Source organism: Brachionichthys hirsutus, chromosome 16, assembly GCF_040956055.1.
Source record: "Brachionichthys hirsutus isolate HB-005 chromosome 16, CSIRO-AGI_Bhir_v1, whole genome shotgun sequence".
In the NCBI taxonomy this organism is placed as follows: domain Eukaryota; kingdom Metazoa; phylum Chordata; class Actinopteri; order Lophiiformes; family Brachionichthyidae; genus Brachionichthys; species Brachionichthys hirsutus.
The window spans coordinates 10,864,298-10,876,927 of record NC_090912.1 but is presented as its reverse complement, the minus strand read 5'-3'; the positions used below and the strand labels follow the sequence as shown (position 1 = coordinate 10,876,927).

At 51.3% G+C, this 12,630-nt stretch overlaps 2 protein-coding genes across 2 annotated transcripts in view; both read right to left on the bottom strand.

Moving 5' to 3' along the window:
* The window catches only part of hao1 (hydroxyacid oxidase (glycolate oxidase) 1), a 4,983-nt gene extending 4,526 nt beyond the window's left edge, over positions 1-457 (bottom strand). The window contains exon 1 of the mRNA XM_068750041.1: positions 321-457. Within this exon, the coding sequence (XP_068606142.1) occupies positions 321-457 (137 nt within the window). The remainder of the gene's footprint in view (positions 1-320) is intronic.
* A 2,102-nt stretch (positions 458-2,559) lies between these two features.
* Positions 2,560-11,557, bottom strand: LOC137905248 (oxysterol-binding protein-related protein 7-like). The gene is made up of 22 exons (XM_068749458.1): positions 11,420-11,557; positions 11,099-11,242; positions 10,641-10,694; positions 10,419-10,532; positions 10,035-10,190; positions 9,231-9,348; positions 9,021-9,139; positions 8,848-8,928; positions 8,603-8,759; positions 7,588-7,721; positions 6,984-7,073; positions 6,626-6,800; positions 6,468-6,542; positions 5,594-5,808; positions 5,389-5,526; positions 5,248-5,311; positions 5,092-5,170; positions 4,573-4,717; positions 4,283-4,430; positions 3,972-4,098; positions 3,771-3,893; positions 2,560-3,439 (listed from the first exon to the last, which is right to left on the bottom strand). Exons 1-22 carry the CDS (start codon positions 11,555-11,557, stop codon positions 3,331-3,333), a joined length of 2,703 nt encoding a protein of 900 aa, XP_068605559.1. The 3' UTR covers positions 2,560-3,330.
* Between the last annotated feature and the right edge of the window lie 1,073 nt (positions 11,558-12,630).

The following is a 12,630-nucleotide window of genomic DNA, read 5'->3' as shown; positions in this document are numbered from 1 at the left end:
TCCGGAGAGAGTCGTGATGACTATCTCCGTTTCTGCCCCCCTGAAAGGTGAATTTTTAGGGCCGTTTTGAAGGAGGCCAAAGAGGTGCATGTTTTGAGTTTCCCGTCCTTAAATCCACGTTAGCGACTTTCGAGGTGAAACGTTTCATCGGAGACGAGATGAAGTCGCATTGAAACAATGAGCAGCGTTTTGCTTTCATGTTTTCGCTGCTGCTCGAATCCACACACATGATAGGAATCCAACACGTGGGCGGGCCCGGTGGGCCCGGCGTGAGCGTGAGCGTGACCCTGACAGCGGCGGGACATTTTCAGGCACCCTACCGGTTGAAGGCAGCAACGTTGTCCTCCAGGGTGCGCTGCTCATCGGCTCCGGAGCGGTAGTAGTCGTACACGGCTTTAGGAAGAACTTTCCTGGCTTCTTCTTCAAAGTCGGACACGCAAACACGCTGTCCTGACATGGCTGTCTCTCCGTCTCGCTGTCTCTCTGTCTCGCTGTCTCGCTGCAGCAATCATTAACCCTCCGGGGACGTCATCCGCCTCATCGGGACTTCTGCTCTTATCCATTTACACAAGACGAGGACAAACAGAAGGACTGATGCATTTACAGCCCCCCCCCCGTTTCTAGGTTATGAAGCAGCGCTAGCGTAGCTGCTTGTGACCTTTGGATCCACATGGTTAAAGTGTGTATTGACAAACTGTTAGTGTGTCTTCATGTGTGGACATCAATTTCCTGAGAAGCTACATCATGCTAAAATATTCTTTGTTTTTACAATAATCAGGTCCCAAATTAAACATGCATGGCGTGCAAGGGGGCGGGTCTTAATCAGCTTATTTTAAATATGGGGCCCACATGACATCTACTGATACTTTACTACTACTCCTAAAGTACATCTACCTTGCTACTACTCCTAAAGTACCGTATTTTTTGGATTATACGTCGCTCCGGATTGTAGGTCGCACCAGCCAAAAAATGCATAATTAAGAAGAAAAAAACATATATAGGTCGCACTGGAGGATAAGTCGCATTTTTGGGGAAAATTTATTTGATAAAATCCAACACCAAACAACATATAGCACAAAGAACATGCTAACACGTTTACCAAAATATCAGGTTTTACTCCGAATCACGAAATCCAAGGAAATCTTCATCCTCGGTGATCCGTCTCCACAACATGCCAGCACCACTGTGAAGTGTGATCTCTCATGACCAGTTGTAACGATATTCACACTTTTTTGCCCTTTCTCTGCAACACTTCGGCCCATGGGGATGTCAAAAGTGAGGGGTACCTCGTCCATGTTAATAATATGATCCGGTGTCACGTTGTGATCACTTACATGCTTTTCAATGAACGCGCGGAAACTGTCAACCTTGGCTTGGAAGTCCGCTGGCAGTTTTTGGGACAGTGTCGTCCTAGCTCTGATAGAGAGGCGTTTGCGCTGCATGAAGCGGTAACACCAAGAAGGTCCTCCCGCAAAGCCGTTTATATTCACCGCCCTGGCTACCACCTGGGCGCGGAGACGCAACTGCACCGTTGACAAACCTCTCCCAGCAGCACGTTGTTCAAGCACCCATGCGTGAACTCGTTCCTCCAACGGCGGCCACCTAGCTTGTCGCCCGCGATTAGCTTTCTTTGTTTTCTTCATTTCAGTAAGCATAACCTCCGCTTTTCGCCAGTCCTTTACAAGTTTTTCGCTCACTCCAAACTTTCTTTCTGCTGCTCGATTGCCGTTTTCGGCTCCATATTTCACTATCTGAAGCTTGTAAGCCGCGGAATATGACTTTCTTTTCAGCGCCATTTTCAATCAGCCCTTCTAATTTGTGTTTTTAGATAACAGGTGTGACAGATAACTCTGAACCTCCAGAAACCGCGACAGATTCTGACGGGTCACAGAGTTCCCTGTAACACCTGTTATAGAAATGTGTAGGCTACTGTCTCTGCGCTCACAGATTTTGTAAAAAAAAGCATATATAAGTCGCTCCGATTTATAAGTCGCACCCCCGACCAAACTATGAAAAAAACCGCGACTTATAATCCGGAAAATACGGTACATCTACTTTACTACTACTCCTAAAGTACATCTACTTTGCTACTACTCCTAAAGTACTACTTTAGTCTCCTTTTCATTCTCACCATTTGATGAAGAGAGACTTTGGACTTTATTCCAACAAACAGCTTCAGTGTCTGGAGCCAAAATAAGAGTCAGTAAATAGAATGTGAAAGTCAGGGATGGAACAGGAACAGAGAGCCCTTGGTAGGGGCTTCGGGGGTGGGGGGGGGGGCTGTAACCTGCACACTCCCGTCCCGGCACTGCTAAACGTGGATTCCTATTATTCTGCGAGTCATCGTTTGAACCTCGATGAATGTTTAATGGTATAGAGTCCACATTTAGGACCGTCTGTGGCCGCATCATCAGACATCTGCTATTTTTCTAGACTCGTCTTCCTGAACGAATCAGATAAAGGCTTGGAGACGGCGCTCGAATGAGGAGGGAACAAAGAAACAGTTTTTTTTAAACGTCATATTTTATTTGAAAACAAACGATTGAGACAAAGAAACGTAAACATCTCACTAGGTTTTATTCTCCTTTCCTCCATCGCTAAAACATTTCATTAACTCCGAGCAGCGCTTGCGTTTGGAGACCTGATCCTTGAACGTCAGCTCGTTTCTGACATCAATTCATACAGGAGAACGAGCGCCCGCCAAGGCTCTCCATTTAACCAGCGTGCCCTGATTCAACGGCAGGAAATACATGCAGAGTCTATGATGCAATAAAAGTTCAAGCCCCGAAACAAAGCAGTTTACCCCCCCAGAAATGGATCTGCACTTCTCCCTTCTGCACAAATTAAGCATCTGAGAAACAACATTATGATCAGTTCAGAAACAGTTAACATGAATTCAACTATTAATTTATGCAACGCTTAAAATACCAAAAGTAGACCGTAAAATGTACCCCATAAGAACAAGAACAGAGGGGCTTGATCTCTAAACAAAGTGCTCTCCAGGGCATCGCTAAGCTGGATTCACTGGTGCAGGTCCACAGAAGGTTTCTCCTCCGTTACCTCCGGCGAACGGAGGAGAAACCTCCGGCTTCATCCTTAAAATCAGTCTCGGCCCGTTTCGCCGAGGCACCTCACCTCTTCACGGCACCGAGACCCAACGAGAGGTTCATCCATGCTCCCGAACACCCTTCTCACTGTCCGGTCAGGGTTAGCAGCTGAGCAATCTAGCATACATTCAGGCATAGGACCAAGCCAAGTACAATTACATTACACCTCTTCATAGTGCCAACGCGCTTCATTCAGCCTCAGCACCACACGAGAACGTCAGTTCTACCACAAGTCCAGATTTCTGGTGTTTGCAAATCCCGGGTCGCTGCGGAGCTTCCAGTAGGTTCCGTTGTACAGCCAAACCTCTCTGCCCTCCTCGTCCGACGCTTTCCTGAGAGGGTCGACAAAAGACGGCTCAGAATCGTAGAAAACTGTCATCGTGTTCAAATTCGGCTGAGGGACTGGCGGCCCAACGCGGTCTAAAGGCAACACAACATTACACGACGGTAGAAATCGCATTAGCGTTAAAGCCTCAGCTTGTTAAAGTCACGAGAGGTTTGGTGAAAAGCCACTGAAGACTTCTTGAGTTACGCCCCAGACATCACCGTGAGGCGAGATACAACCTGTAACCATGGAAATGAACAAAACAGAAGCACAGAAGGAAAGTTCAGAAACCCCGCCCCTCATTTCCCGAAGGTCGACACGTCAACACGGACCCCCACCTGAAGAATCGGGGGATGTGCTCTTCCCCTCTCTTGGCCATCGCCTTTCTCCTCTCCCTCTGTTTCTCCTCCACCTCGTCCTTCTTCTTATCCGCCTCCGTTACCTTGCCCTCCTCCAGGAGCCTGGTGGAGAGAGGGCAACAAGTTAGTCCGGCGCCACCTGGGGACGCGGCGCACACCTGGGGCGAGTCCCTCTCGTACCGCTGGTCAGGTCTGAAGCGCGTGTCTGTCGGAGGAAGGACCGCCAGCAGCTCCGGCGTCAGTTCGTTCAGTTCTCTGACGTAACGCGAGAAGCCGTAGAAGTCGAAGTGGTCATCCGGCTGCACATCTAAGCAGAACAACGTGGAAAATGAGACACCAAACGGATCTGTCAAACCCTGCGCTCCTCCTTGGAGTTTCTTATCCTATAGTCTTTACAGCACAAGAAGGATTTAGTAGTCGTTTCTAACTCGTTTTCCGATATACAACCTGCCTACATTCCTCCTAAGTATTTCAGAAGTACTCCGACTCACTGGGTTTCCAGAGGCACTTTGGGGAAGGCAGGGTGTCGCAGAATATGCCCTCGTGCCAAAAGCCTCCGAAGCGGTGGACCACCTCGCCGGCCCGGTTCAGGACCACGCCCTGGATCTCATTCTTCCCATCCGAGCTCCAGTAGTTGGACTGGAACACGGTCAAAGTGGTTCCACAGAAAGAGAGGAGAGGAAATGATGCTCACCTTGAAGGAGGGGTCGGTTAAACAAAGCCGTGTGTGCGTGCGTGCGTGCGTGTGTGTGTGCGTGTGCGTGCGCGGGCGTGTCCCGACCTTGACAAAGGTGATCTTGCAGGTGCACACATCACTCTTCTTGTTGTTGATGACAACCTCGCCATAATGCTCCAACCAGCGCTGCTGACTCAGCACGTTGTGGATGCATGTTACTGCCTTATTCCACTCATAATGATCCCCATACCTGAAGGGGGGGTGGGGGGGGGGGGCAGAGAGAGAGAGAGACTATTGGGTAAACTCGATTGACGCTGCACATTTTAATCCTGTCCGAACTACTGAAGGGCTGCAGAAGCTCCTTGGGGGAGAAGAACAAGCCACAGCTTCTCGAGAACACGCGATTCTGTTTTACTGTCTTTCCATTCTAAATGAGTTTCCTCCGCAGGGGGGGGCTGGGGGGCTCCCTTAGAGGCAGGGGGAGGAGCTCGGAGTAGAGCCACTGCTCCTCCACATCCAGAGGAGTCCGCCGAGGTGGCTGGGGCGTCTATTTCTGATGCCCCCTGGACTTCTCGCTGTCACCTGGGTCGCGCGGCTGAAGCGGCGGCTGAAGCGGCGGCTCACCTGGGCAGAGAAACGTTGACCTGTCCAGTAGAGATGATCTCCACCGACTTCCCCCAGAACTTGTTCTTCCATCTCTGATCTGAGAGCAGACAGAAACGCAGTATCGGGTTTCCTCCGCCGGCACCAATCATTTCTCTCAGTGGACTTAACCCTTACCTTGCCAGAACACAAAGTTTTCTGACTCGGCGTGGGAGGCAGAAACGGGAGGGTGATGGCTGACCTGAAGGCAACACAGAGCACGTTACACACATCAAACCACGTCGGACGCCGAGCTGAACTCGGGAGGCTTTGACCGACCTGCTCGCTGACGTAGCGGAAGCCTCGGTCTTCTCGGTCGCTCTCGTAGGTTTCTCCCAGGACTGGGTTGAAAGGTTTGTTGCGATACCTCCAGGACGCCCAGGCGTAGCCAGATATGGAGAACGCCGCCACGTAAACCTGAGGAGGGTCTCGGCGTTACTAACCACGGCCGCCCAGCCCAGCCGTCAGCAAACCGCCGGCTCACCATCCTCTCGTAGGGGTCGTCGGTTTGGTTGGCGATGTCCAGCAGCTCGGGGTACTCGAGCTCTTCGCTGACTCGCTGCAGCAGAGACAGCGGCTCGTTCAGGGCGACCGGCATGGAGACTCGGGACAGGTCCTTGCCGATGTTGTTGTACAGGATGGTCATGATGCCGATGTGGCTGTTGTCCCTTCCCGGGGCAGGGAGGGTGGTGCGGCGGCCTGAAGCACAGCGGCGAGAACCATTCAGTCGTGTAGCCCTTTAAAACCCAATCGGCTTGTATTGGACTGAGATCACTCAGATCAGGACGACGCTAGAGACTCTGAAACATCCGTGCAACCGTTTCAGGGTCGAGGAGAACGGGCGGCAGCAACGTCGCGTCACCGTGACCGGACGTTGGGGTCGGCGGCAGCAGGTTAAAGGTGAACCAGCCAAAGCAACGTTTCCATTCAGGCCTGGGAGGAAGACGTTGCACCTAAAGCGTCCCACCGTAGGAAGCCCCGAGCAGCGAGCCCGCAGAGGAGGAACCAGTGCCTTTGATTGATTAATAAATACTGCTCAACATTTGAGGAGTCGGTCGCTCTTAAGGGGAGGTAAAGCCCGAATGCGTGGATGACGCATTCGGGCAGGACCTTAAATGACTCAGAGACAGAGGCCAGTTGGACAACATGGACGTGGACTTCAAACGCAGGACGTGCGTGTTTGAAGGTCTCTCCACGGTCACGCCTCATTAATCCGCGTTACTGAACGGATCTATTCCCACTGCGCAGATTAGCGTGGACGGATCCACTGCTGGGAACGTGGCCGACGCCATCATCAGTGTCTCCACCATGATGCCTATTCTGATCAGCCCCCCCCCCCCCCCCCCCGGCAGCGTTACCGGTATTCGTGGGCACGGGTCTGGGTTTGTCCGCCGAGCTGTTCAGGCTGGCCCGGTAGTTGAGGGCAGCGGCAGCTGAGGACGAGAGAGAAAGACGTCAGTCGTCCTCGTCTCTGCTGGCGAGCACACTGGACCCCCCCCCACACACACACACTCACCGTGCCGCTCATCGGGTTCACCAGAGTTGCTGGTCGTGGTGTCGCTCAGCCCAGATTCGTCCGAAGCCTCCGCCTCCGAGGAGCTCTCGCACAGAATCACCTCGGTGGCGTCATAATACTCAGACTCAGCCACTGAGGGCGCTCGATTGAGGGGACGGCCCACAGACGGCGTCTTCTGTCAGGGGGTTCGGGGGGGGGGGGGCAGGGTCAAAGTGCGACATGAACGATCAGCAGCTCCACACAGGCAGGAACAGGAGAACCACAAAACCACACCCACAAGACATTTTCAGCCACAGGAAGGGGGGGGGGGGGCCTTCCTGAGGTGCCATGCTGCAAAGCGAATAGGAGCCACACACACCTGGTCAGGACGGACGGTGCAGAAGGACTCCTCAGAGGAATCGGAGAGGGAAAGGGAGTGGACTTTGGTCAGACGGGACTGCAAGCCAAGCTAAACGTACATAAACAGAGCATCCATGCAAGACAACAGAAACGGTCACAAGGTCAGGCAGGTTCCGGAGCGTTCCCCGCGCGGCTAGCTCGTCTGCGGCGCACGCGCTGCTGCACGGAGCCCCAGCAGCCGCACAGCAGCTAAAGGGGCGTCGTCACCGGCAGGCCAGATGCAGAAAGTTCATCTAAAATCAACTAAAACATTTACAAGCTCAAAAACCTAAAGAACAAAAACGCCACTGATTGAGAAAGAAGCAGGCAGAGAACCAGGCGGGAAGCAGCCTGACGCAACAGCAGACAAGAGAGTACCCGGGCTATTTCTGTCTCCCGTGTGTGTGTGTGTGCGTGCGTGCGTGCGTGTGTGTGTGTGCGTGCACGCGCCCCGTGTCGATCCTTCCCACAAACAACCCAAACCTGCTGAACAGTTTCACCGGCAGGCAGCGAGGGCGTGTCCTCCGCCGGTTGGGCGAGGGCCCCCCTTTGCGTTCCGCCTAGCGCAGCCCCTGTCCCGTTACCTCAGAAAGCGTGCTGCACAGCGAGGCAAGCTGCTGGGAGGTGTTCTGCCTCAGGTCCGGCCCGGTCCAAGCGTGCCTGAGCCGCTCCCGCTCCAGGGTCAGCAGTTCATGAATGGATTTCAGAGACGAATGAACTGCAACAGAACACGACCGATGGATCACAAAGCGTCCCCCGTCAATCCCAGTGATCTCAGATTTCACCTCAATCACCTGATTAATAACGATATCGATCATTTTTAGACTTGAAAAAGGTGAAACAAAGGAACATTGTGATGGATTAATATACTCCATAGAATAAAATATAAATAAAAAGCACTCGTTCTCCTCCTAACCGGATCTACACCGTCCACACGGTGATCTGGATCAGCACCAGAAGGTTCCATATTGTTCTTGGTATCTTTATACACCAACCATGAAAAGTCAAAGTGAATCAGAGTTCATGTGTATTTTTAACTGATTCTTTTTAATGTTAAAATGTAATATTTGTTCCTGACCTCATTCTGGATCAGAACCAGAAGACGTTTTGCATGATGGTTCATATCGGACCCCTTTATGACTGATGCTTGGTGACTGCATTGAATGAAGATTTAACAAGATATGATTTTTTTTAAAGCCTCCATTAGAAGTAAATGGGAAAATCTGGATTTTTGGGGATCCAGACGGGGGAATCCGGATCAATCTCAGAATTTAATGGGATCTAAGGTTGACCAAAACCCATCCAGAACGGGTCTCCATAGAATCATCTTATATTAGTATTAGAAATATGTCAAATACAAACGAATCAGATCTCATGGGTTTGTTTGGACGGCTTTGAGACTGTCGAAAAGTGACCACTAGAGTATTTATCAAAATATAATAATAAGATATGCAAATATGGAATGAATTTAGATTTCATCAAAGCTAACGTGTATTGATTGAACGCAGATTATAGTATTTTAAATTTCATTCGTTTCAATGAACTGTGTCCAGTAGTGTGCGTTTAATGTGCTTCTGATTTGGGGTGGGCGGGGCTCACCTTTCTGAGAAGATGTGCAGATTTCCTGGTGAAGCTTCTTGGCCTCAGGTGAGGTGACTTGAGGGCTGGACAGCTGAGAGTAGACGTGACCCGAGAGGGATGGAACCGACGCCCCGAGACCAGAGCTGCTGCTGGAGCTCAGGTAGCTCGAATTGCACTGGAGGGGACGAGATCAGGAGGAGGACGATGGTCAGGAGACGCTCAGGCAAGGTTCAAGATGAAGACGACTCAGCACCACGTCCTACCATTCCCATAGCTTCAAAGCGGGACAAAGTCCTGGCGTGACCAAAGAGCTTTCCTCTCTTGGGTTGCTCGAGGAAGAGGTTCTAGATCGGGGAGAAACGGCGTTACGGCGTCCGACGTCCGACCCTTCCATTCACGGTGAGACGGCTGCACCCGTTCCGGGTCGGATCCTCACCTGGATGCTGATCCGCCTCTCCAGGTCTGTGGTCGTGACCGGCAGGCCTCCTTCCAACCAATGAAGGCGCTGGATGAGCTGCGCTAGCTCCGTTAGCTCGGCCTGACAGCGAGTGAGTTCTGACGAGCAGAGCGAGGGACACAGCTGGGTCACAGAGCGGGACAAAAGACTAATCAATAATCAGAAGTGACGATCAGAGGCGAGTCCCACCGTGGGAGGTGGCGTCGATGTCGTGCGTCTGCTGCAGCCACGCCGACACCTTGTGGGCGGCCCCCGGCTGAGAGGCCGGCGCGGGAGCGCCGCTCGCCGAGCTGGCGTAGTGAGGCTGCTGGTCGGCATCCAAACTGCAGCCTGAGGCGAGGAGCCCCGACCCGCGCTGGGGAGACACGCAGGAGCATCGGTTCTGGAGTCACTGAGCCCAACTTACAGGATTACACCTTCTCTCATTTTGAAAGCTGGTCAGGAACGACACTCGTCTTCAAGAAGCCTCAAAATACTTTGTACGAAGTAAGAGGAGTATTATTCAACACAATCATTTACACTCAACATACAAATACCTGAGCGACAAATCCCGCTCTCAAAACTTCAAAATAAAAGCAGAATTGCAGTAATTTAACCAAATGCACTAATCCTGTAATCCCTTTGGAGATTTGCGTCACTTTTTCTGGAACGACGATTGAAAGATAAGGACAAGCCTTCTGCAACATTTGGGAAGGGAAGTGGAATTACATGCAGCACGACTTCAGAGAGAAATTACTAGTCTGTGATCCCTCATGGACTATAAACTACTTCTGATTCTGAATGGGAGAATCTGAAATTCTGTTCCCCAGAAATTTGCCTGTCATAGTCCGAGAGGCTCTGTGGTCGAGAACATTGCGCTGGGCCCGCCACATTTCAAGACGAATTAAGTGCGAGAGGTTCTCATTTGGAACGCTTTTGTTTGTGGGTTGCCCCGCGATGCGCTGGCGACGCGTCCGGGGTGCGGCCCGCGTCTGGCCCGTGGAGGGAACTGACCATCGCTCTGCTTTGCTGGCTGAGGCTCAGGGAGGCGGGGTCCAGCGACAGAGCGTGGAGGATGCCGTTGTGAACGCTCATGGCCTCGCTCTTCTTGAACATGCGATGGGCGCGGAGCTTGGTCAGCCAGATGTAGAAGAACTCGCTGCTCTTTGCCTGAGAGAGAGAGAGAGGGAGGATGTTTTACAGTGTAGGGCTTTTATCGAATCTTTGTGATACTACATCAGCATCTCCGCGCCTCCACGTTAGTGTGACAATCATCGTTTTACATTTACACGTTTATCAGCGCTCAGAAGCTACAGGAGAGCCCAAAGAACATCCCATAGAAACTAAATCAAACAAGAACGGCGTCGGATCTGTGAACGTCCTCAACGCGCTTCTAACCTTCAGGTGGTAGAGGTTGTCGCCGCCGTCCAGGTCGATGCGGTGGGACTTCTTGTTAATGGACATGACGGCCAGGCTGACGTCCAGAGAGCCGTGGAGCTTCCCCTTCTGGATCTAGAGTACACGCAGAAAGTACTGCCGCTCACAAAGAAGAGTAAACTCCAGATACTCAGGCCACAACGTAAAGACGTTACTCCACGTGACATCACGGAGTGGACTTACATCTTGATGCGTCTTTGAGTACTTCAGAATTCCTTTTTCCAACAGGAAGTATCTCTGAAACAGACCAATCACATTGAAGACAGAAAACGACTATTCTGTGGACGACCCCGTCGGATTGGGGATCAATGAAGTATTCGGATTCTGAGTTGACTTGAAGGATTGACAATGGGCTGAGAACCATCGTCATGGAAACCTCACAACGGTTTCAAGACCCAAAAAGCGCTCGCAAAACACAAACTGACCCGTTTCCAACTGAAATTCAGAAACGGAGTTTCAGATATTTCAGAAATTATATTTCACAATAGCGTCTTTAAAAATGTAACAATTCAACAATATTTATTTGTAAATATTTTACTCCATGACATCGAATTTAGATCCGACGGAAAGCACTAGGAACGCAACATGAAGCGGTTCGTTTAAAGCCTTTAACGCGCAGGGAAGCGACGACGCTGCCCGACCTTGTGCCAGCCTTTGAGCGGATACTTCCTCCTCTTCAGCAGGATTCCCTCGCAGATCCCGGGAACGCTGAGGTCCAGAGTCGAGTCGGCAACCGAAGGCCCGTCCAGCTGCTTCAGGTCTTCCAGCACCTCCCAGTCCCGAGACTGCAGGAGGAAACGCCTTCGTTACTAAAGCCAACGGCTGCTCGTGGACTTGGTCGCCGTTCGGATTTGTGCTACTGTAGCGGGTTCTATCGACATGTCGTCATGGAAACAAGGGAGGCAAACGATAACAGCCGCAGCAGGAAGAGCCACCAGATTCTGCAGGCGCGGCCCCCTTACCTGCTTGCTAAGCTTTGAAGAGCCAGTGCTGCTGTTGCGCGAGTGGCCCGGTCTCCATGTGCTGCCCGGGGATCTGTCAAAGCCATTGATCGTCGATTGGCTGAGGCTGAGACGGTGCGGACACACCTGAGGGTCCATCGGTACAATGCCACTCCACTGCATGATGAGACACAATGTTCAGGGCGAGGTGCGTCTCATGGGAAGGTCAAAGGTCCTGTGGAAGGCTGCGCGAAACCATTAAAACGGAGACGTGAAAGCAAATGGCGAGTCCACAGGAGGCGTGGCTAGGCCTCCTCGCTGGTGTGTGTGTGTGTGATGTCATCCAGTCAGACTAAACAGACAGGTTGAGGCGCTCATCCTGGCAGCTTCACAATGACAGGCCTGCTTCTAATCTCGTCTGTAATGCAGTTGATATTTCAGGGTTGCAGCAGCGACAGGCCTCACAGTACAAATCTGAAATACTGCAAACATTTACTAAAACAAGACAAAGTAAACAATGTTACTCCGAAGGTGCCCGACAGTGCCAAAGCGCCGTCCCACCGAGTCAACCGAAAGCAAGAGCAGGAGCATGAAACCCAGAACCAGCAACAACTCGTCCCACAGGACGGGCATCCGGTGGAGGAGGAAACGCAAACGGCTCATTCCCCTCTTCCCTTCCCTTCCCTTCCCTTCCCTTCCCTTCCATCGTCCCTGATAAGGCGGGTGCCCCATTACCCACTTTAATCCCTGCTATGACTCTGTAATCCTCTCCTAAAATCCTTCTGTCCAAATGTTCCGGCACGCGCACACCTTCCAGATGTTGTCCAGATACCAGACACCTCGTCACCTGAAGCGTTCCACAAATAATCAGCGTTCCGTTTCCGCTCATCATAAAGTAATCTTTCTATTCCAGAGGTCAGAGTGGAAGCGTTGCATTTAGAGAGCCTCCATGTTAAGCACAGATCGGCAACATCAGATAGAATCTCACTGGAGGAAGTCGAAAAAGATATCATGCACAATCAAGATGAACCCACGGTGAACAGATGTCAGAATATCCAGAATACCCGGTCCAGGAACAGAGTAACTAAACAGAACATCCATCCACTCCAGGAATAAAGTAACTAAATAACAGAATATCCAGAATACCCAGTCCAAGAAAAGAGTAACTAAACAGAACATCCATCCACTCCAGGAATAAAGTAACTAAATAACAGAATATCCATCCACTCCAG